General features: G+C 37.2%; 1 protein-coding gene across 3 annotated transcripts in view; it reads right to left on the reverse strand.

Moving 5' to 3' along the window:
• Nucleotides 1-21669, reverse strand: part of htk (hat-trick) — a 564009-nt gene that overhangs the window by 241802 nt on the left and 300538 nt on the right. For all 3 annotated transcript variants that reach the window (XM_067137785.2, XM_067137784.2, XM_067137786.2), the window contains exon 15: nt 8497-8599. In XM_067137785.2, coding sequence (XP_066993886.2) covers nt 8497-8599 — 103 coding nt within the window. The remainder of the gene's footprint in view (nt 1-8496; nt 8600-21669) is intronic.

Genomic DNA, 21669 nt, shown 5'->3' on the forward strand with positions numbered 1-21669 from the left:
ATTTAAATGCTTACTACAGAGCAACTGTTTTAGTGGAGTGGGTTTTCCGGGAAGGTGACAAATACACAGACGCAGTGAAAAGAGGGCCTCACCAGCGGCTTTCCGACTCAGTTCTACTGCATCGTGATGCCGTACAAGATTTAGCAAGTAAATATCACAGTTGTGGTGCCGTATTCGATGTTCCAAGGAGCAGTAGACTACCAATCTTAATGGAAAACAAACTTTTGGATATCTCCCACAAGCTCCTTAAAAGTCAGTCTAAATCCTTGGGAATATTGGCACTGCAGACTGGAGTATCTATCTACACAGTGCACAGAACAGCATATAAAACCACTATGAGCCTGGTAAGTATACAACAATCATTAGGCTTACAATTCACTTCTTTCCAAGCTGCTTTTTAACAGTCTATTTTTGTGTAATGCATTAATACAGAACCGTTCAGCTTTTAATCACTCTAATTGCCTGAGCTGGGCAATCTTTCAAGCTTTCAGCCTGCATCTGACCCAGAGTAGACATTGCTGCCACCCAATCTGTGCCTTTGGATGAGCCGACCAACACTAGTGAAATACACTGAAGCAAGGTAATAGTGACTGAGGAAAGTGAAGTATTGTTCTGTATAACGGAACAAGCATCTGGGCCTTCTGAACTCAATACGCCGGAGAAGAATAGCAATGGAGTTTAAACAGAGACTTTTTTTTTATAGTGGTTTTACGTTGCACAGGCACAAGATAGGCCTTATGGTGACGATGGTCTAGGAAAGGCCTAGGATTTGGAAGGAAGTAGCTGTGGCCTTAATTAAGGTACAGCCCCAGCATTTGCCTGGTGTGAAAATGGGAAACCACGGAAAACCATCTTCAGGGCTGCCGACAGTGGGATTCAAACCCACTATTTCCCGGCTGCAAGCTCACATCCGCGCGCCCCTAACCGCATGGCCAACTTGCCCGGTGAGACTTTTTTCACCTTCATGCTATTTGTCTGCATATCTATTCCTATTACCATTGCAAGGCGCATCCCACTAGAGCTAAATTACTGCAATCCCTTAGAGAAAGTGATTTCTTCCACAGAAGCAAATATGCCTTGAATACTGTGGAAAAGAACTTGGGATTCTGGTATGAGAGTATGAATGGATGCAGAGCATCAATGGAACGGAATAATACTGTGATATGGCAGTGCAGACTTGTGCAGATAGTCATCCCAGAAGATTCTTTTGTGTGTATTGGTCAAGCGAGGGGAAAAGCTTCTCATTCTTGAGGGAAGGGCTGGAAGGATGATTCTGTGGAACAATGGCAATAGCTACTGCTAAGGTAGGGAGAATAACTGTCCTTCATGCCAGAACAGTGTAAGATTTTGTACTACGTCCAAAAAGCTGTGAAAGTGACGTAGCCATGAGATGAGTGTGTGATGTTCTTTTTGTAGCAGCAAGCTCCAAATGTGTTCATTTGTTTTTATGAAGTGGAATATCTGGGAAGGTGACAAATACACAGACGCAGTGAAAAGAAGATTTCACCAGCGGCGCCCCGTTTGCCCGATATACGGAGACTCACAGTTTAGACAATGGAATCTGTGGATGCCCGACTTTTGATAAATGTCAGTTTTATTTATTTAACTGGCATTATATATGATATCCACATTTCTATTATCAGTTCGATACGCAATTTTAGTATTATGTTTCTTCAAAGTATATGCAATGCTACAAATATCTTCACTGAAAGTGAAGGTTGAATAATGATCAGGTTTAGTTTTCTCTATAGTTAGAGTCGAATTTAAGCGATACCTGCGTTTATTGATAATGCGCTCTACAAATGCATTATCATACGCGTTATACTTAGCTATGAAGCGAATTGTATTCAGTTCCTTATTTAAATTTTCTTTATTTAGTAGTATACTGAATGTCCGGTTTACCATTACTGCTGTAGGTAGCACATTTGTGTGGTTTGGGATGGAAAGAATTTTTTCTGATGGTAGTGGCTGTCTGTGTCGGTTTCCTGTAAATTTTGTATTCTATAGAAGAAGGGAGTCTGTTTAACGTGAGATGGAGAAAATTTATGTTTCCATTTGACTCAGATTCCAGAGTGAACTTTATCTGTGGATCAAATTTGCAACAATTGTTAAGAGTGGAGACTGCATCGGTAATTCTTTCAACAAGGATGACGAGAGTGTTATCCACAAATCTGGCCCAGAATTTTATGTTTGCAAAGTCACTATCGTTATTAATTGCTGTATGCTCTAAATAGTCAATATATATATTTCCGCTAATATCCTCGAGGCCGGTCACCCAACAGCCAAACCATCCTGCTGGTATAGGCAATTATTAAAACCGAAAAATTATTTTTAACTACTAGTTCCAAAATTTCTATGAAATCTTGGATTTCAAATTTACTGAGGTTGCTATATTTATTTAAATTGTTTTGGATAATAGGAAATATTTTCGTAGTATTAATGCTCGGATACATATTTGTTATGTCGAAAGAATGTAACGAGAGGAAAGGTTGTATTTCAAAGCCATCTAGATTTTAATTAACTCAATGGTATTCTTCACAGACCAATTCGACAGAAAATTATAATTCTTTTTTAAAAATTTCTGGAAAAATAAGTGTTTGTATATGTCAAAAATTTTAATTAAATTTTTTTAAATTAATCATTTATTGGTAAAATCTATGTATGAATTAATGTGTCACAATGTCTATTTTAATTATTATGTCCTTTCTCAATTGTGTGATTAATGCGATTTATGGCTGATGACATTTGAATGACGAAACCGGTACCATTATTAAATAAATGTTGTAAATAATATCTTATACAACTCGTAATTTGTATTGGAAACGTTGAACCTTAAAAAAACTTATCTCTGTGATCTCAGATCAATATGGAAACAAAAAATGAAGTTTATATCTTTGAGTAACGAAGCTCACCAAGCAAAATTCAAGGCCTATCATTATAGGAACCATAAAATTAAAAATGCAAAATTGGGCAAGGACATTTATTTCTTATTCAGTCTTTAAAACATAACCTGATGCCAAACTTCCTCAAAGTGAACATCAAAAGACACCAAAACTGACCTGAACAGAAGAGTACTCAAAATAAAGTTAATAAGATACGGATTAAGAACGAAATCAAATTCTTATACAATAACCAACTAGATACAAGACACCCTGAGGCAGCAAGCCTCCTTTGAAATGCTCAATGGAACATTTTCCTTGACGAGGTTAATAGTAAATTGTTCAAAGAATTAGCTAAGAAAAGCTCATATTAGGGAAGAAGCTCAACACATCTTAGGGCTAAAGCGATGGAAAACAGGAGTACAAAAAGAAAAACAATAAATCATAACCATTTAAACAACTTGAATGAGAAATTTCACCCTCCCGTTATAAATTTGTCAAAAACAACCTAACAGAGCAGGACATCAAGATATTAGAAAAAGACCCAAACACAATTGGCTGAATACGAATATAATCAATGCCACTACCAAATTGATTATAAAATCGGAAGTAGCTGTTAATAAAATGTCCCCAAAAATACAAGATAAGGGCAGATTTGATATTAGGGGGAAACTGAATAAAATCCATGCATAAAAAATAAACATTACTTACTAGTAAGAATAGGAACCAAGAATATTTTGTAGAACGGGAACAGATAATAAACCTCAAAAAGGAAATTAAAGATAAGAACCTTATTATCACTGCAGCAGATTGGAAAAAAAAAAAACAGATTACATCGGGAAATAAAATAAAGAATTTTTCAAGAAGTGCTTTTCTTGCGATTAAAAAGGATCCGACCCAACAGATACGTCTCCTAAAATCAACCCTAAAAAATACGTCATTTTTATTTACAGAACAAGAGAAGACAAAAATAATAACCATGAACCCCGGACTACCAGCAGCAAAAGCTGTACATAAGATCAATAAGACCGGTGTCCACATATGCCCCATAATCAATTATAGGCCAAGCCCATTGTATAAATTAACACAATTTATCCAGAAATTTCTAAAAAAGAATTATAATTTTCTGTCGAATAAGTCTGTGAAGGATAGCATTGAGTTAATTAAGAAAACTAGATCGCTTTGAAATACAACCTTTCCACTAGTTACATTCTTTTGACATAAATATGTATCTGAGCATTAATACTAAGAAACTATTTCCTATTATCCAAAACAACTTAAAATTTTTTATAGGAACCGCAGTAAATTCTAAATCCAAGATTTTATGAAAATTTTGAAACTGGTTTTAATAATTGCATAAACCAGCAGGATGGTCGCCGGCCTCGGGGATATTAGCGGAAATATATACTGACTATTTAGAGCATACGGCAATTAATTACGATAGTGACTTCGTGAACATAAAATACTGGGCCAGATTTGTGGATGATACCCTCGTCATCCTTGGCAAAAGAATTACTAATGCAGTCTCCTCTCTTAAAAATTTAAGCAATATTGATCCGCAGATAAAGTTCACTCCGGATTCAGAGTCAAATAGAAACAAATTTTCTCGATCTCATGTTAAAACAGACTCCCGTTTTCTATAGAATACTAAATTTATAGGAAACCGACACAGACAGCCACTACCATCAAGAAAAATTCTATCCCAAACCACACAAATGTGCTATCTACAGCAGTATGGTAGACCGGGCATTCAGTATGCCATTAAGTAAAGAAAATTTAAATAAAGAACTGAATATGAATTGCTTCATAACTAAATATAACGGGTATGGTAATGCATTTATAGAGCACATTATCAATAAATGCAAATATCGCTTAAATTCAACTCTTAACTATAGAGAAAACTAAACCTAATTATTATTCACAGTTGCGGATACAGTCCACTTCTGTTATAATGTCCGATTTCGAAAGTCGGTTTTTAAGAAGCCTTTCTCATGGACAGTCAAGATTTTCTGCTGATGACGCCGAGCACAGTTCACATCGCTTTGCTACACTATCCACGTCATTTTGCAGTTTTTCACAATCTTGTAACATATTTATTACTCTAAACATCATCCGCAAAAAGCCTTATCTCTGATTCCACTTAAGAAAACGTAAAGGTCCAGTAATACTGCCTTGAGGAATTCCCCTCTTAATTAATACAGGGTCAGATAAAGCTTTGTGTACTCTTAATTCTCTGAGATCTATCTTCTAGAAATATAGTCACCCATTCAGTCACTCTTGTGTAGTCCAGTTGCACACATTGCGACATTTCAAACTTTCACATTCCTAACAACTACGTTTTGATGTGGAGTTATTTTGGTTGCCCGTTGCTCACTGTTGTTCAGTCTGCTGTGTTGTAGCCTAATATAATTTCTGATCTGATCTTTAACTGCCAACTTTAAGAAGATAAAAATTATCATCTGGATCACATGGTGTTGCTGTTTTCGACAATAGAAAATAAACATAAAAATGTTAAAACCTATATACATGCATAATCAATCTACAGCATAAAGAATGTAACATGGTTAATGCATTTGCTTATGGTCGAAAGTAGAAGCACTGATCACTTACACATATGTGATGTAACCAGATTTCGAGATGCATTTAAACACAATTGAGTACTGACTGCCCGTTTCACAAAGAGGTGATTGCGGTTCTTATAAAGGTGACAAATGTTTACCTTCAAATAGCTTTTAGACCACTGAGCACTGTGCTTAAATAGATTTCAACAAATTGCAAAAAAGATATGAAAATGTAAGAATACTCAGCTAAACACTAAATAATATATTTGTTGAAATTTTCTCAATATTACATCATGAGTAAGTTGCTAAAACTCTTTTCACCATTTACTCAACTCTCCAGACAAATTTTTGTAAGTAAAGGATGGGCTTTGACAAACATTATGGTTTACAAATTCAAAATTCTATACAAATAGATTTGCTTCTTTCACTAACAGTGAGGGCTGGGAGAGTCAACCAGAAGGGTTAAAAGTATTTCTATTGTACCTATCTTTCATCTATACTAATATTATAAAGAGCAAAAATTTGTTTGTTTGTAACAAATAAACTCAAAAAATACTGAACCGATTTTAAAAATTACTTCACCTGTAGAAAGCTACATTGCGAGTGAGTAACATGGGCTGTATTTTATTTTCAAAACAATTCGAGGTGGGGGGCCACAGGGGGGAAATATAAAAATAATAGGCTAATATAGGCAAAATATCGAATTTGTCATATAAGGACGAGACAAAGCTCAATTTAATCTTCTTGACGCAAAGAACAAAACTCTGTAAGCCGTATGGGCCCGAAAACCATGTTTTAAGGCCTAAAACCAACCGTTACGGAGATACTGGCACCACACTACCCTCCTCTAGGAATCGGATAAAGTAATGAACTGCCGTAACCATGGCAACGTCAGCTCCAGGATTCTACAGCAGCGAAATTATCTACAATAAATCACGAAAACTTAACATGTTACAGACATGAATATTGATATTTGGAATCACCTTTAAAAATAAAAGAACACAAATATTCGTTTTCACAAAATCCATTTAAGGGTGTGTGTGTGTGTGTGTGTGTGTGTGTGTGTGTGTGTGTGTGTGTGTGTGTGTGTGTGTGTGTAAAGAAGTGAGGAAGCAGTTGAATTATTTATATGAGGGTACATATATAATACCAATATAATGGTCCGTTATTGGACATTATAAATTCTCCAGCTAACTCATTCTTGGTTGCCTGTGTTTCGACCTCGTGTGCTAAGATGAAGATGTTACAGACTCTAAAATTGGTACTCTGAATATCTTAATAAAAATGAACACACACTTTTTGGAAAATCCACTTAAGGGGGTGAAAAGAATAAAAAAGCGTGTGAATTTTTAAATATGAGCATCTTCTTCTTCTTCTTCTTCTTCTTCTATCGCTTTACCCTCACCTGTGAGGTTAGACTACGAACTGTGTCGCACATGAGAATTTGACCCTGTTTTACGGCTGGATGCCCTTCCTGACGGCAACCGTATGTGTAGGGATGTAATCTATGCTTCTATACTAATATTATAAAGAGGAAAAAAATTGCATATTTGTAACGGATAGACTCAAAAACTACTGAACCAATTTAAAAATGACTTCACGTACAGAAAGCTATATTGCCAGTGAGTAACATGGGCTGTATTTTATTTTCAAAACAATTCGAGTGGGGGGTGGGGCAACGACGGCAGATATTAAAATATTAAAATAATATAGGCTAATATAAGCGAAATCGAATTTGTCGTACAGGGCCGTTATGGAGATATTGGAACTACACTCTCCCTGCTCTAGGAATCGGATAAAGAAACGAACGGCCGTAACCATGGCAACGTCAGCTCCAGGATTCTACAGCAGCTAGATTATGAATGTACGCCTGGGCATAGCTGCCAACCAAAATTGATACACATATGACTTACTATATGGAAAAAATATACTGTTGTGTAAGACGCTCATAGCACTCCTTTGGGCGTGGATGAAAAGGGAGTGAAGCATAAAAAGAATAGCCCCGGAGATCTCCTTAGTACAGCGAACAGCGGTTGCCGACGGACCTCCGTTTTTACGTACTGGCTTAGGTTTCAGCATTTTGCGGAGTCCGTTACCTATAGTTTAAACTATTTTCTATCAAATAAAAGAGTAGTAGGATCACTGATGTTATTAGTGCCGATATTGTGGTCCACTTTTACGATCATTGTAACAATGAAAACCTTGACTTGAAAAAATTTCTCAACCTTTATACTCAGATACATTTTATGATGTGCGACATGAGAATTATAATTTTCGATAATTATAGTAGTTTCTTTTATGCATCGCGTATTTCCTTGATCATTTGTAATAGTTACGAAATGTCGGATCAAACAAATACATTCAATAATATTTATATTTGTGGTACTATCTAGCAGAAGTATGCTTACACTAAACCTGCAGCTTTGTGAAGGGAGCAGGTATATCTGGGTGGGAATGAAGGAAAAACATGGCAGCAAAAGATCTTAGAGGTCGACGCTAATTAGGAACTAATATTTAGAGGCCCCATGAAGAAAAGAAGAAGATACACTATAATTCCAAACATGACAAAATTCCTACGTACTTAAGTAAATACACCAGTGATATAAATATCTCATGACGTCAGTCACACCGATAGCATGAGTAACTAAAGCCAGTTTCTGATAACCCGTACGACGAACGGGTACTTCTGCTAGTATTTCATTGAAATTAGAAGATATTACAATGCATAATTTTAACTACTAGCAAGAATCTTACAGTGACATTTCATAAAAGAAGTTTAAAAAGTAACATGGTAGCAGAGCTTAAGTTGTAAGTAGCAGTGCAAATAATTTGGCAATATATACTGTGCAGAAAATGGTTTTTCCCTAAAGCATAATAAATAGTCAATCAAAGTATACCACTCTGCTACACATACACACAACTCCCACAAGATTATTTAATGTTACAATTTACTGATATACCACAGGAAAGGAGCATGCATAGATTAAGTTAACGTGTAGACTCCCTCGCCTGCATGCCAATACACTTCATGCTAAGTAATAAACCCAACAACTTACCTTGGCCTCATAAGTGACTTTTGATTCATGGGTTGGCCCATAATACACCTGCAGTTTATCTCCAACACCAACAGCAATATGGCTTGCCAATTGCCCCAAGGTCCTAAGAAATAGCTCTTGTGAGATAAATCGTGCACAATATTCAGAATGAAAAACTATCACACATCATTTAAAAAAAAAACAATCATTTCAAGACATCCTTTACAGAGTTTCAATGATGAATAATAAAATCAGAAACTTCTTTGTAGATGCTTAAAAAGCTGAAAACTCAATGCCATTTGTTCCATACATTTTCACATTAAATAAGCATTCAATGTTTGTAAATATGAAATGTTTGCTTAGTACAATAGAGAGCCTATTTCCACAGTTCTTTGAAAGAAAATGCAGAGTCAACCAGAAAAGTAGTTTTTCGAGAGGTAAAAATTTCTTTCTTATTGGAACCAGTCATTTGCGGAACTAATTTTAGCCTTGTCTTACCTACCATAGCACTCATTCTTAGGAATTGCATCAGTTTGATAAGAATCTATAACTGGGACTTTCTAATTCAGTTAAGGCAGTCGCACACTTCATCTACGATAGCCTAGCTTCATAATTTTCCCAACCACCATTTTAACATTTCATTTTTCAAAACAAACCTCCCCCCCCCCCCCTTTAAATATTTTTAGCAAGAATTCATGCATTAAGACCTAGGATTGTGAAGTCTGCTAAAGCACCTTACTAGCTGAGGAATTCAGCAAATCATGTGTTGTAACAAATTTCTTATCTTGTTTGTAAAATTCCAAGTCTTTTGCACCAATCTGCACGTCTCTCTAACCGTACAATTCCTGACACAGAAAGTAAGTGGTTAAAAATGTCTGTTCAAGCACAACTGGAAAGAAGGCGTACACTGCAAGAGATTTCTAATTTACGGAGGTTTCTTTTATCAGCCAATAAAAAGGTAAACTTCTATGCCCTTAGTACGAGATCAATTGACTAATGATAACATATATTTCTTAATTCCCGCTGGTTACTTTCACAACATAACAAAATAATTTATTGGCAAAGTGCATGGACAGAGGTACATTAACCCTCAGACTGGAATTATCCAACAAGTTGTCTTTTTTTTTGCTAGGGGCTTTACGTCGCGCCGACACAGATAGGTCTTATGGCGACGATGGGGTATGAAAGGCCTAGGAGTTGGAAGGAAGCGGCCGTGGCCTTAATTAAGGTACAGCCCCAGCATTTGCCTGGTGTGAAAATGGGAAACCACAGAAAACCATTTTCAGGGCTGCCGATAGTGGGATTCGAACCTACTATCTCCCGGATGCAAGCTCATAGAACAAGTTGTCTCTGAACAGAATTTACGATATTAAATAGTCTAAAACACAGAGTTACTGGCACACGTAGTACTCAAAAAGCTCAAGAGATAGCAGTCTACGACACTTATCTCTGGTTGAACGAGGAATCTCCTTATAAAGTGCCATTAACTCCTTGCTGGCTTAATACGAGGGTAGCCCAGAAACTAATGCACCACATTTTGTTTCTTCAACAATTATTTATTGAACACAATGAAACTTATACACAAGAATGATGTTTCTTCTACACTCCCTATTTTTCCACACAGTTTCCTGCCTGTTCTCTGGCCTTCCTGCAGCAAAACACAAGGGCATGTTTGCCCTGTCAGTAGCACTCCTTGTTCTGTTCACGATGCCATTTTTTCACTGTGCGAATCACCTCTTCGTCATCCTCAAAATGTCTCCCACGAATGGCATTCTTGAATGGCCCAAATAAGTGAAAGTCAGAGGGAGCCATGTCAGGCCTATAGGGTGGATGGGGTAACACTATCCAATCCTGTTTCTTGATGTGCTCCGCAGTTCTCAAATTTGTGTGAGGGCATGCATTATGTTGAAGCAAATAACCACCTGGGTTGTTATGATGTCCAAGCTGTTGGAAGCACTTCCTGAGTTTGGTTAATGTGTTCACACATGCCTCAGAATTAATAATGGTGCCTCTCGGGATCATATCAATCAATATGACACCATCACAGTCCCAAAACAGTGATGATGACCTTACCAGCGGAAGCAGTTACTTTGAATTTTTTTCTTCTCTGGAGTGTTAGGATGGTGCCATTCCATCGATTACCATTTTGTTTCGGGTTAAAAATGGTGAACCCCGGTTTAATCACCTGTCAAAATCTGCGACAAGAAGGCTTCCCCGTCAGCTTCAAAACATCACAGCAACTCAGAAGAAATGTTTTTTTCCGAGAGTTTTGTGTTCCTCTGTAAGATGGCGCAGAACCCATCGTGAACAATTTTTTGCATAATCAAGAGCATTGATGATTACACCCGCACTTCCTTTGCTGATTGACAGCTCCCGCATCAACTGCCCAGTCGTTCTGTGTCGGTCCTCACGAATGAGCACATCAGCACACTGCACCTTGTCAGATGCTCTCCCCAACCGCTGCAAATCATGGAGCTCTGCCAATCCGCTTTCAGATGGCCTCACCCTGTGTGCCCAGCGACTAATTATACTTCTGTTTACTGCTGATGCTTCATAAACTGTACATGAATGTTTCCAACCATTTCTTGCTCCACTGTGAGAATTTCAATGACGACACGCTGCTTGTAACGTCCATCACTTACTGTACAGATGCCATGTTGAAGTACTGCCGCAAGTACGCTATCTGTCAGAAGAAACGGGACCGAACTCGATAGCTGCAGTCGCTTAAGTGCGGGCAGTATCTAGTATTCAGGAGATAGTAGGTTCGAACCCCACTGTCGGCAGCCCTGAAGATGGTTCCCCGTGGTTCCCATTGCCACACCAGGCAAATGCTGGGGATGTACCTTAATTAAGTCCACAGCCGCTTCCTTCGCTCTCCTAGCCCTCTCCTGTACCATCGTTGCCATAAGACCTATTATAATCTATTACTTTCATGTCCGTATTGATGTTTAATATACACCATTATAAAGATGGGAACCTTCCACATAATCAACACTTTATTTTGTCTTATTAATATACAGCACTGGTTTCGACCACCTTTGAGGTCATCCTCAGCTGATCATATAATCTAATGTTAACCTAACATATAATTATAAAACATCACTAAATCTAATAAAGAATGTCACATGATATGAATAATTGTGTTATAGTACTAATGTGGTGTTTTTCTCATGGTTTTGAAACAATCAAAGTTGACATGACCTGCATTTGAGACTTAAAACTTCACTATTCTACTCATAAATAACATAATTTGTTAAAATACAATGTTCTTCAACTTGGAAATGTTCATGGTATTCTTGCATTCCACATTAAAACTTTAGATCTGAGTTGATAAAACGTTATGTAAATACACAGGTGAGTTTATGCAAATGTCCTGGCATTTTTATCAGTGTGGATTGTTGGTCTAGAGACGTGCACTCCTCAGTTCTTACGCTACTTAGTTGCAGTAATATACCATATTATCTAATATTAATATGATTATAAATATAAAACATTGCTAGATCTAGTAAAGAACGTCCTATGATATGAATAATGGTGTAGTATTAGTGTTTTTGCCTTGGTTTAAAACAATCAACAAAGTTCACATGAGGAGAAGAGTGATGGTGGTGATTTTTGTTTGAAGAGGAAGTACGAGGTAATCATCCTCTCTAAACAAATTAGTGGAAAAGAAATTTAAAATAAAAAACAAATTATTTATTCAACAAAGGAATTTGGAAATGCAGTACAAAACAAAAACAATGATAGAATTAGGCCGAAAAAAATTACTAATGAATCAAAAGGGAACGTGCGTTCCCTGAGGGACAGTACACTTGTAATTTATATACCCTTCATAAGTCCACTGTCGCACATAAAGCGGATGACGAGATCAGTAGTAATTGCGTCATTGGCTAGTATGCGTTCGAGTGTTTCCTGCAGTCACTAAGTTTTACAATATTAAAATTCTTCCACCGTTTTGATACTTTATTTGCCTTTTGGCAAATTTTTATTTGTCAACAGTACATGTTTCGTTCCTTATTTAGGAACATCCTCAGCTGTTATTGTAGCTTAGGTGAATTGCTAAGATTTTAAACACGTTAATTTGCAGGTATATTGATTCACTTAAAAACTACTAAAATACCAATTAAATTAAATGATATTAAAAACAATGTAGGGGTTAGTGTGTTAATGATATGAGAACGGATGATTACATAGTTGGTTAGCTTAAAAACTATGTCTATTCATTTGAATAGTTGTTAAAAAAAATTTTCATTTTGCTACATTAAAATGTCTGTATGCGGTTAAAAGTTTTAAAAATGTTTGACTTCATAACACTGTTCAAATTATTGAAAGTTTTTCTTCCGTTCCTTCCAGGTAAGTTGTGTTATATTATGAGTTTGCTTATAGTGCCTTTGATTGAGTAATGTGCAACTTTGAAGCTGATTGCTGATCAATTTTTGTGAAGGAAGCTTCGTTTCAATTTCTGAAATGAAATAAAATACGGAAATGGGAATTTGTTTGAAAACATGTGTCTTTACGTAATAACTAAATGTATAAAAAATTTCTTTACCTTGCTGTTGTTAGACTCCAATTCTACTGTGACCCTGGAGGGACGTTAAATGCAACTTTGCGTCTAGTATAGTAATGGTGTGTGTGTGTTCCTTACGGGGAAGCAAGGCTGCGGAGAGGGGAGGGGGCGTGTCGGTTACTGTCACAGCTTCAACTTTAGAAGGGGTGGGGAGAGGGGATGTACAAAATGGCGGAGGCTCGGTCTTATTTGTCCTTTTACTATTTGTATTGTGTCTTTTGCCTAAAATTTCAAGACTTGATAATGTCCCTTCAAATATAGGGTTTCTATTGTCAATAGTTTCATTTAGGTTATTGTCCTGATTGCTTTTTATGTTCTAAATAAATATATAGATTTTATAATGTATTACGGAGAGCTCCTTTGTTTATTTTATGCAATATAGTTAAATCCTGCTCTATGGCTGTGAATTGATGCCCGGTTGAACTCGTGTGTTGGCCCATCGCAGAAATTTTTTATGTCTTTCAGCACTGACATGCTCCTGGTATCTTACAATACAACTGCGCCCTGTTTGTCTGACATAACTTTTTTTTACATTGATGACACTTCAATTTATAAACTCCTGATTCAGAATGTTGGTTTCTCCTAGGGAATTAACACTATTGTAATTAAGTAATTTATGCTTTGTATTATTGCTGGTTGAATATGCAATGTTATAATTATATTTTATATAAGTTTTATTTTATATAAGTTAGGGTTATTGAACGTGAACTTGGAATATTTGTCTTTCTTTTTTGTTTCGGGTGTTAGATTAGTTTGTAATTTCTGTTTGAATTTACCAATTATTTTGTTTATTATTTTTGGTTCAAAACCGTTGTATTGGGCTTGTTTGCAAATGAAGAGCAGTTCTTTTTCTCTTTCTGTGTGTGTAAGGGGTATATTAAACGCTCTATATATGTAAATGTAATAAGCTGACCTTTTTTGCGATTCCGGGTGCAATGAGTAGTTCTTTATTGTAATGGCAGTAAAAGTGGGTTTTCTGTGGATCTTGAAAACAAACTCTTCCTTTTTCCGTGTTACATTTATGTCTAAAAAATTTATGGAGCTTTCTTTTTCTTTCTCTACTGTAAACTATATTCTGGAATCAAGTGTATTTAATTTATTGAGTATCGTCACTGTTATTCTCTCTTCGATCTATTACGGCAAAAGTGTAGTCTACAAAGCGTATCCATAAATTGAGACCTTCTATTTGTCCTATTATTTTGGTATGTTCGAGGTAATCAAGATAAATATTGGTTAAAATGCCCGAAGTGGGAGCACCAATTGGGAGGCCTTCTTGTCTATATATTGTTTTATTGAAAGTGAAGTAATTGCGTTTCGTAATGAATTTGATCATTTGAGTATATTACTTGCAATTCTAAGGCCAACCAGGCAAATAAACAAGGCAACATCTATTTTAATCTAAAGGTGAAGGCAGCCAAGTTAACCAAGGACATAGATTTCTTAAAGAAATGTCTTCATTTGTGATTCGATCTATCCATCTCACCTTCAGCATTCTTCTGTAACACCACATTTCAAAAGCTTCTATTCTCTTTCTTTCCGAGCTACTTATCGTCCATATTTCACTTCCAAACAATGCCACGCTCCACACGAAAGTCTTCAAAAATTTCTTTCTAATTCCAATATCAATGTTTGAAGTGAGCAAATTTCTTTTCTTAAGAAAACTCATCCTTGCTTGTGCTAATCTGCATTTTATGTCCTCCTTACTTCTGCCATCGTTAGTTATTTTACTACCCAAGTAACAATATTCATCTACTTTCTTTAAGACTTCATCTCCTAATTTAATATTTCCTGCATCACGGGCCTTCGTTCGACTGCACTCCATTACTTTTGTTTTGGACTTCTTTATTTTCATCTTGTACTCCTTACCCTAGACTTCATCCATACAATTGAGCAAATTCTCGAGATCTTCTGCAGTCTCAGATAAAATAACAATATCATCGGCAAATCTCAAGGTTTCGATTTCCTCTCCTTCGATTTTGATTCCCTTTCCAAACTTCTCTTTGATTTCCTTTACTGCCTGTTCTATGTAAACGTTGAAAAGGAGGGGGGCAAACTGCAGCCTTGCCTCACTCCTTTCTGGATTGCTGCTTTTCTTCAAAGCCCTTGATTCGTATCACTGCAGACTGATTATATACACACTGTAGATAATTATTTGTTCTCGGTATCTGATCCCAATCACCTTCAGAATCGTAAATAGCTTGGTCCAATCAACATTATCGAATACCTTTTCTAGATCTACGAATGCCATGTACGTGGGTTTGTCCTCCTTGATTCGATCCTCTAATATCAGACGTAAAGCCAAGATTGCTTCACATGTTCCTACATTTCTTCTTAAGCCAAATTGGTCTTCTCCCAACTCAGCTTCAACTTGTTTTTCCATTCTTCTGTAAACAATAACGTGTTAAAATTTTGCAGGCATTAGATACTAAACTAATGGTGCGATAGTATTCACACCTGTCAGCACCGGCTTTCTTGGGAATAGGTATAACAACATTCTGCCGAAAACCAGATGGGACTTCTCCTGCCTCATACATCTTGCACACTAAATGGAATAACCTTGCCAAGCTGATTTCTCCTAAGGCAGTCAGTAATTCAGTGGGAATGTCATCAATTCCAGGTGCCTTGATCCTATTTAGGTCGCTCACAGCTCTGTCAAACTCGACCTCAAAATTGGGTCTCCCATTTCATCAGCATCAACAGCCCCTTCTTGTTCCAGAACCAAATTATCTACATCTTCACCTTGATACAACTGTTGTATATGTTCCTGCCATCTTTCTGCTTTGTCTCCTTTCCCTAGAAGTGGCTTTCCACCTGAGCTCTTAATATTCATACACCTAGATTTCCTTTCTCCAAAGGTTTCCTTGATTTTTCTGTATGCAGCATCTACCTTTCCTAGGACCATACAACCTTTGACATCCTTGCACTTCTCTTCAGCCAATCTTCCTTAGCTACCTTGCACTTTCTGTCCACTTCATTCTTTAATCGCTTGTATTCTTTTCTGCCCTCAATTCATATCTAGCATTCTTGTATTTTCATCGTTCATCAATCAGGTCTAGTAACTCCTGAGTTATCCACTGATTCTTAGTTGATCTTTTCTTCCTTTCTAGCATTTCTTCAGCAGCCCTGCTGGCTTCATTTTTCATGACTATCCACTCTTCCTCTATTTTGTTTCCTTCAGCCTTTTCATTTAGTCCTTTTGCAAGATGTTCCTTGAAACAATCCATCACACTCTTTTCTTTCAACTTGTCTAGATCCCATCTTTTTGCATTCTTTCCTTTCTTCAATTTCTTCAACTTCAGATGGCATTTCATGACCAACAAGTTGTGGTTAGAGTCCACGTCTGCTCCTGGGAAAGTTTTGCAATCCAACACCTGGTTTCTGAATCTCTGCTTAACCCTTTGGATGCCGACCCATAATAGGTCATCATATGCATAGAATGCCAAGCATGTTTCAATGGATTTTGCATCACTGTATAAAATATTTTATTTACGTCTCATTTTAAAAGATATGGAGGTAAAATTTGGTAAGTGAGCTTGATATACTCCAAGGAATATCAACATGTGAATTGCATTTCAAAAACAAAATTTTGTGGAATAATGTGAACAAAAATAATAATTTTTATTTTTTTTAAAAAAAGGAAAAACATAATTAGAAATTAATTAGCACATTTTACACTAAACCCAAGGTGACTAAGTGAAGAAGATATTTAATCTTAACTCATACCTGGGATCATATATACCAATTTATGTTGTTAATGTAGGTCTACTTTACAATTTATAAACTAATTTCCAAAAACATTGAACATGTGGAGAGAAAGACACGAACAGTGTAACATGTCAACGACTGAATATTTTATGAATTCTGAGAGAGTAATAGTTATCATTTAAGAGAACTGTGTCTAGTAGCAGTATTTGTTACTACAGCACAGTTCAGAAGATCAGAACAACATACAAAATCAACTAATAGTGTCAGAAATGAAAGTGTAAAGAACAGATTGAAATATTCTACGGGCGGAGCATCAGATTGAGGTAGACCTATGTGTTTAGGCCCTGGGATTTCATAAAAATGGTGGGGATAGACAACATTACTTTTGGGGAATATGTATTCAGTCCAAGAATCATCTAATTCACTGTCACTGTCATTTTCATCAGCACTGTCACTATAACTCTTTGACATTACACGAAATGTTGTAAGCCCATTAGCCAATTGCACGGCTCCATCATTCTCTGGTGCGCTACCTGAAGACCCCAAAAATATCATGATCATCACTTTCGATAAAATTAGAGTCGCTTACATCTTCAAAGCAACCCAAAAGTTTCTCAATTTCTTCTCCTGAATTAGGCCTACGTGACGATATGCCTTGTTGTGATAATTGTACTATTTACAACTTTACTACCACCTAAATAAATTGCTAGGTAATTATAACTGCAGTAGAAATAATAATAAACTTAATATATTACGATAAATAACTCAAATGCGTCAATTAGAACGTAAAATTATTGAAAACAAGTCACAACAAGCGGACATGAACAAACAAGGAGGCTGCCATATTGGATCATGGATGTCAAGCGCTCACAGATCATACACTCGCAATCGACGAGTAAACTAGCAAAACTGAAGCTATGTCAGTGCCATCTAATGACATAAGAAGGAATTACAAACATTCTACCTTGTTTCTACTTGATTTGTGACGCAATCTAGCGCCTTACTACATAACTACTACACTTATAAGAGGGTGCCGATGAAATCAGCATCCTGGCATTTTTCGTACAGAATGTAAGTGCCGATGCATCGGCATCTTGGCACTGTAAGAGTTAATCATAATGAAATCTATCTGATACCTTCCAGTGTCTCCACGTCTCGTCCACGCATAAAGCCATCGTTTGTAGTGTTTGAACCAAGTATTGGCAAGGACTAAGTTATGATCAGTGCAGAATTCAACCAGCCGACTTCCTCTTTCGTTCCTTTGTCCCAATCCAAATTCTCCTACTGTATTACCTTCTCTTCCTTGGCCTACCACTGCATTCCAGTCTTCCATCACAATTAGATTCTCGTCACCTTTTGCATATTGTATTAAATCTTCTATCTCTTCATATGTTCTTTCGATTTCCTCACCTGCTGAGCTAGTAGGCATACAGACCTGCACTATTGTGGTGGGCATTGGTCTGGTGTCTATCTTGACGACAATAATTCTTTCACTATGCTGGTCATAGCAGCTTACCCACTGAGCTATTTTCTTATTCATTATTAAACCAACTCCTGCATTTCCCCTGTTTGATTTTGTGTTGATAATTCAGTAGTCGCCTGACCAGAAATCCTCTTCTTCCTGCCAACGTACTTCACTTATACCAACTACACCTAACTTTAGTCTATCCATCTCCCCTTTCAGATTCTCTAATCTACCACAACGATTCAAACTTCTAACATTCCATGCTCCGACTCGCAGAATGTCAGTGTCCATCTTCCCGATGATTGCCCCCTCTCGTGTAGTCCCCACCCGGAGATCCGTATGGGGGACTAGTTTACCTCCGGAATATTTTACCGGGGAGGAAGCCATCATCAGTACATCATTCATACAGAGAGAGCTGTATGTCCTTGGGAGTTAGTTACGGCTGTAGTTTCCCGTTGCTTTCAGCCGTGTAGCAGTATCAACACAGCTAAGCCATGCTGAGTATTATTACAAGGCCATATCAGTCAATCATCCAGACTGCCGCCCTTGCAACTTCCGAAAGGCTGCTACCCCCCCCCCCCTTTCGATGAACCATTCCTTAGTCTGGTCTCTCAACAGATACCCATCCGATATGGTTGCACCTGCGGCTCTGCTATCTTCTTCATTGGGACACGCAAGCCTCCCCACCGTGGCAAGGTCACATGGTTCACAGGGGAGGATTTCATATCATATGACATTATTAGATTTAGTGATGTTTTATAATTATATGTTACGTTAACATTAGATTATATGACCAGCTGAGGATGACCTCAAAGGAGGTTGAAACCAGTCCTGTATATTAATAAGACAAAATAAAGTATTAATTAGGTAGTGTCTATGCAACATAAAAAAAAAAAAAAACAACACTTTGCCTGAGCGCTATGGAAACTTCAAAGAATTCACATTTGAAGTTTTGCATTCATACCATTGTTGGTGGCTGAGAAAAGAATTGTGGAGCATTACTTTCTGGGCCACCTTCGTACAAGCAGTGAGAAGCAATTGTCTTTAGTTGTACGTGCATTGCAAAGTTTGAGACCAGCTATTTATGATTTATAGCATTAATAGCTGATAAACCCGTGCTTCGCTACGGAATTCTACAGGGTATACAGAATTCTAGGTTAGGCAGTGTACACGTTGTGAGCAAGATTGTACTAAATTGCATAGCACTTAACGTTACCCTAGAAACGCGACGGTGAAGTCACCAAACGTCTTTTCTCCTATGAGGACTGGGTTAGGGAATTTTTATTGTAATGGTAGGGAAAAAACGACTGTTGGGGAGTTTTCATTATAATGGCAGACACTCACTCTTCACCTGCCATCCTCAGAAAGATTGTCTTAGTAGTTTTCCCAACTGAAATGAACATAGGTCATTACAATGGCTTCAGTAGGAATGGCGCGATTAAAAGCAATGCTTTCATATGAAATACTCGATCAAATGAAAGACCGCACATTTTCTCACTTTTAACGAACAGTACTATACTGCCGATCTAACAGTCCAAAGTTCCAGGGCTGGAATGACCAGGCCACAGACAGCCATGATCCATGAACACTCTTCGTCTTATTTCGGCCAGGTGGGGGTGTCGAATAGTAGAGACTCCCAGGGCAAAAACTATGCCCTTTAGTAATCTGTTTCCTAGGAATACCCGATGAGTCAGAAAATCTCAGTTCACTACATTGGCAGAGGAAAAATTTACCTGACTTGGAGGCAATTTTTCCCTCCAAGCCAGAGGAGGAACCTCCCCCTCCCCCCTCACTGCTAATTTGGAATAAAATGAATGTAGAATTTAATAAAAGTAAAGAGGTAAAAGCTTTTCTTAAGAAACGGCTCTTTTCAGGGTTGAATTTTGAGTTATCTAGGGAATTGTGGTGCTATAATTTGGAATAGGCCTAAATTCTAATTCAGACCAGGCCATACTACTACTACTACTAAGTGAGCCTCTGCCTTAAGTGTGTACACTGCTCACTGAAAACAGCGCGTCAGAGTAGGGATCGAATACTGGAATACTACGATGAACCAGTCTGTTACGTACTGGCAGTATCAGGAAATGTATGAACCAGAGGAATGGCATGCTGGAGAAGAAAGTTTTCTAACTCCCCAGCTATTTCCCGCCAATATTCTGTCAGGCTGTTATACTTAGTATGCAGCAATAATCCCATCTATCTGAGTTGAGCGGCAACATAAGAGACGAAGAACATCACAACAAACAATGGTCAATGTAATGTTATTGTTGATCAATGTTATGAGCTTTCAATAATGTAGGCCTTTTAGTTTTCTTCTGACTCTGAAATACCACTCTTATCGTAGTCAGTAGGTAAAACTGAATAAACTACAATTTCATTCAGGGTGAATACAATTGTTTATAACTTAGACTGTAGTTTCTTATTCACTGACTGTATATACCGACTTTCATTAAATGCTGTTGACCCATTTTCTCTTTGCTGGGCGTTGATATGGATTTGGCAAGAATATGAATATCTGTGTTATCAAAGCTGGTATGGTAACAATGTATGGCATAAATGATTGGAAATTTAATTCTATATATCTTTCGTTATGTAAAATTTATCGATAGGACCATAATATTTGAGAATTAAATTTTAGGCCTTCCCCTAAACTACTATTTCACTCATCCTGAGTCAAATGGATTTATAGCCTAGATTGTAGTGACTCATCTTCCGACTTCACATACCGATTTTCATTAAATTCTCTTCAGCCGTTTTCTCATGATGGGTGTACATATATATGGACGGACAGGTAGAAATTACGGAAAAGTAAAAAGTGCATTATCTTCTTACTATGGACATGACCGATAATATCATTCTTTTCGAATTCTGAGCATGTACAGACAAAAACTCTTATTTGATATATATAACTTAAAGAATTTTGCAACATGGCAAGTACAAAGCAAGTGTGCAAGAGGTAGTTTCAATTTTTAACTCTACGGATGTATATGGTGATTTTTTTGTTTGAATTCAACTGGAGAATCTGCTGAGCGCAAGAGCACGTTAAGCGCTTCGGAGCATGCAAAGCCAATGAATGAACTGATGGGTCATTGAAGCCCAGGAACTTCGACTACTCTTCTGATATATAATTATCATGCTGGGTGGCTTGAACAGTTGAGGCGCTGAGTGCTCACACACATCAGCAGATTTACTGGCATGTAAAAACAACTCCTGCGGAACTAAATTCCGGCAACTCTGTTTTCCCAAAAATTGTAAAAGTAGTCAGGACGTAAAACCAGTAACATGATTATGATTGTATAATACAAATCAAGGACCAATTTTACCCCGATGTTTTGACGTGGTAAGCAAGCCTACAGAGTATTATTTAGCATTTTTGATACACTTCACCACAGACCAAATAGAAACCAACGTCATCTCGAACCAGAAGACAAATATTGATCATCTCAAACTCTTTCCAACA

The sequence above is a fragment of the Anabrus simplex genome, chromosome 1, assembly GCF_040414725.1.
Source record: "Anabrus simplex isolate iqAnaSimp1 chromosome 1, ASM4041472v1, whole genome shotgun sequence".
NCBI classification, from domain to species: domain Eukaryota; kingdom Metazoa; phylum Arthropoda; class Insecta; order Orthoptera; family Tettigoniidae; genus Anabrus; species Anabrus simplex.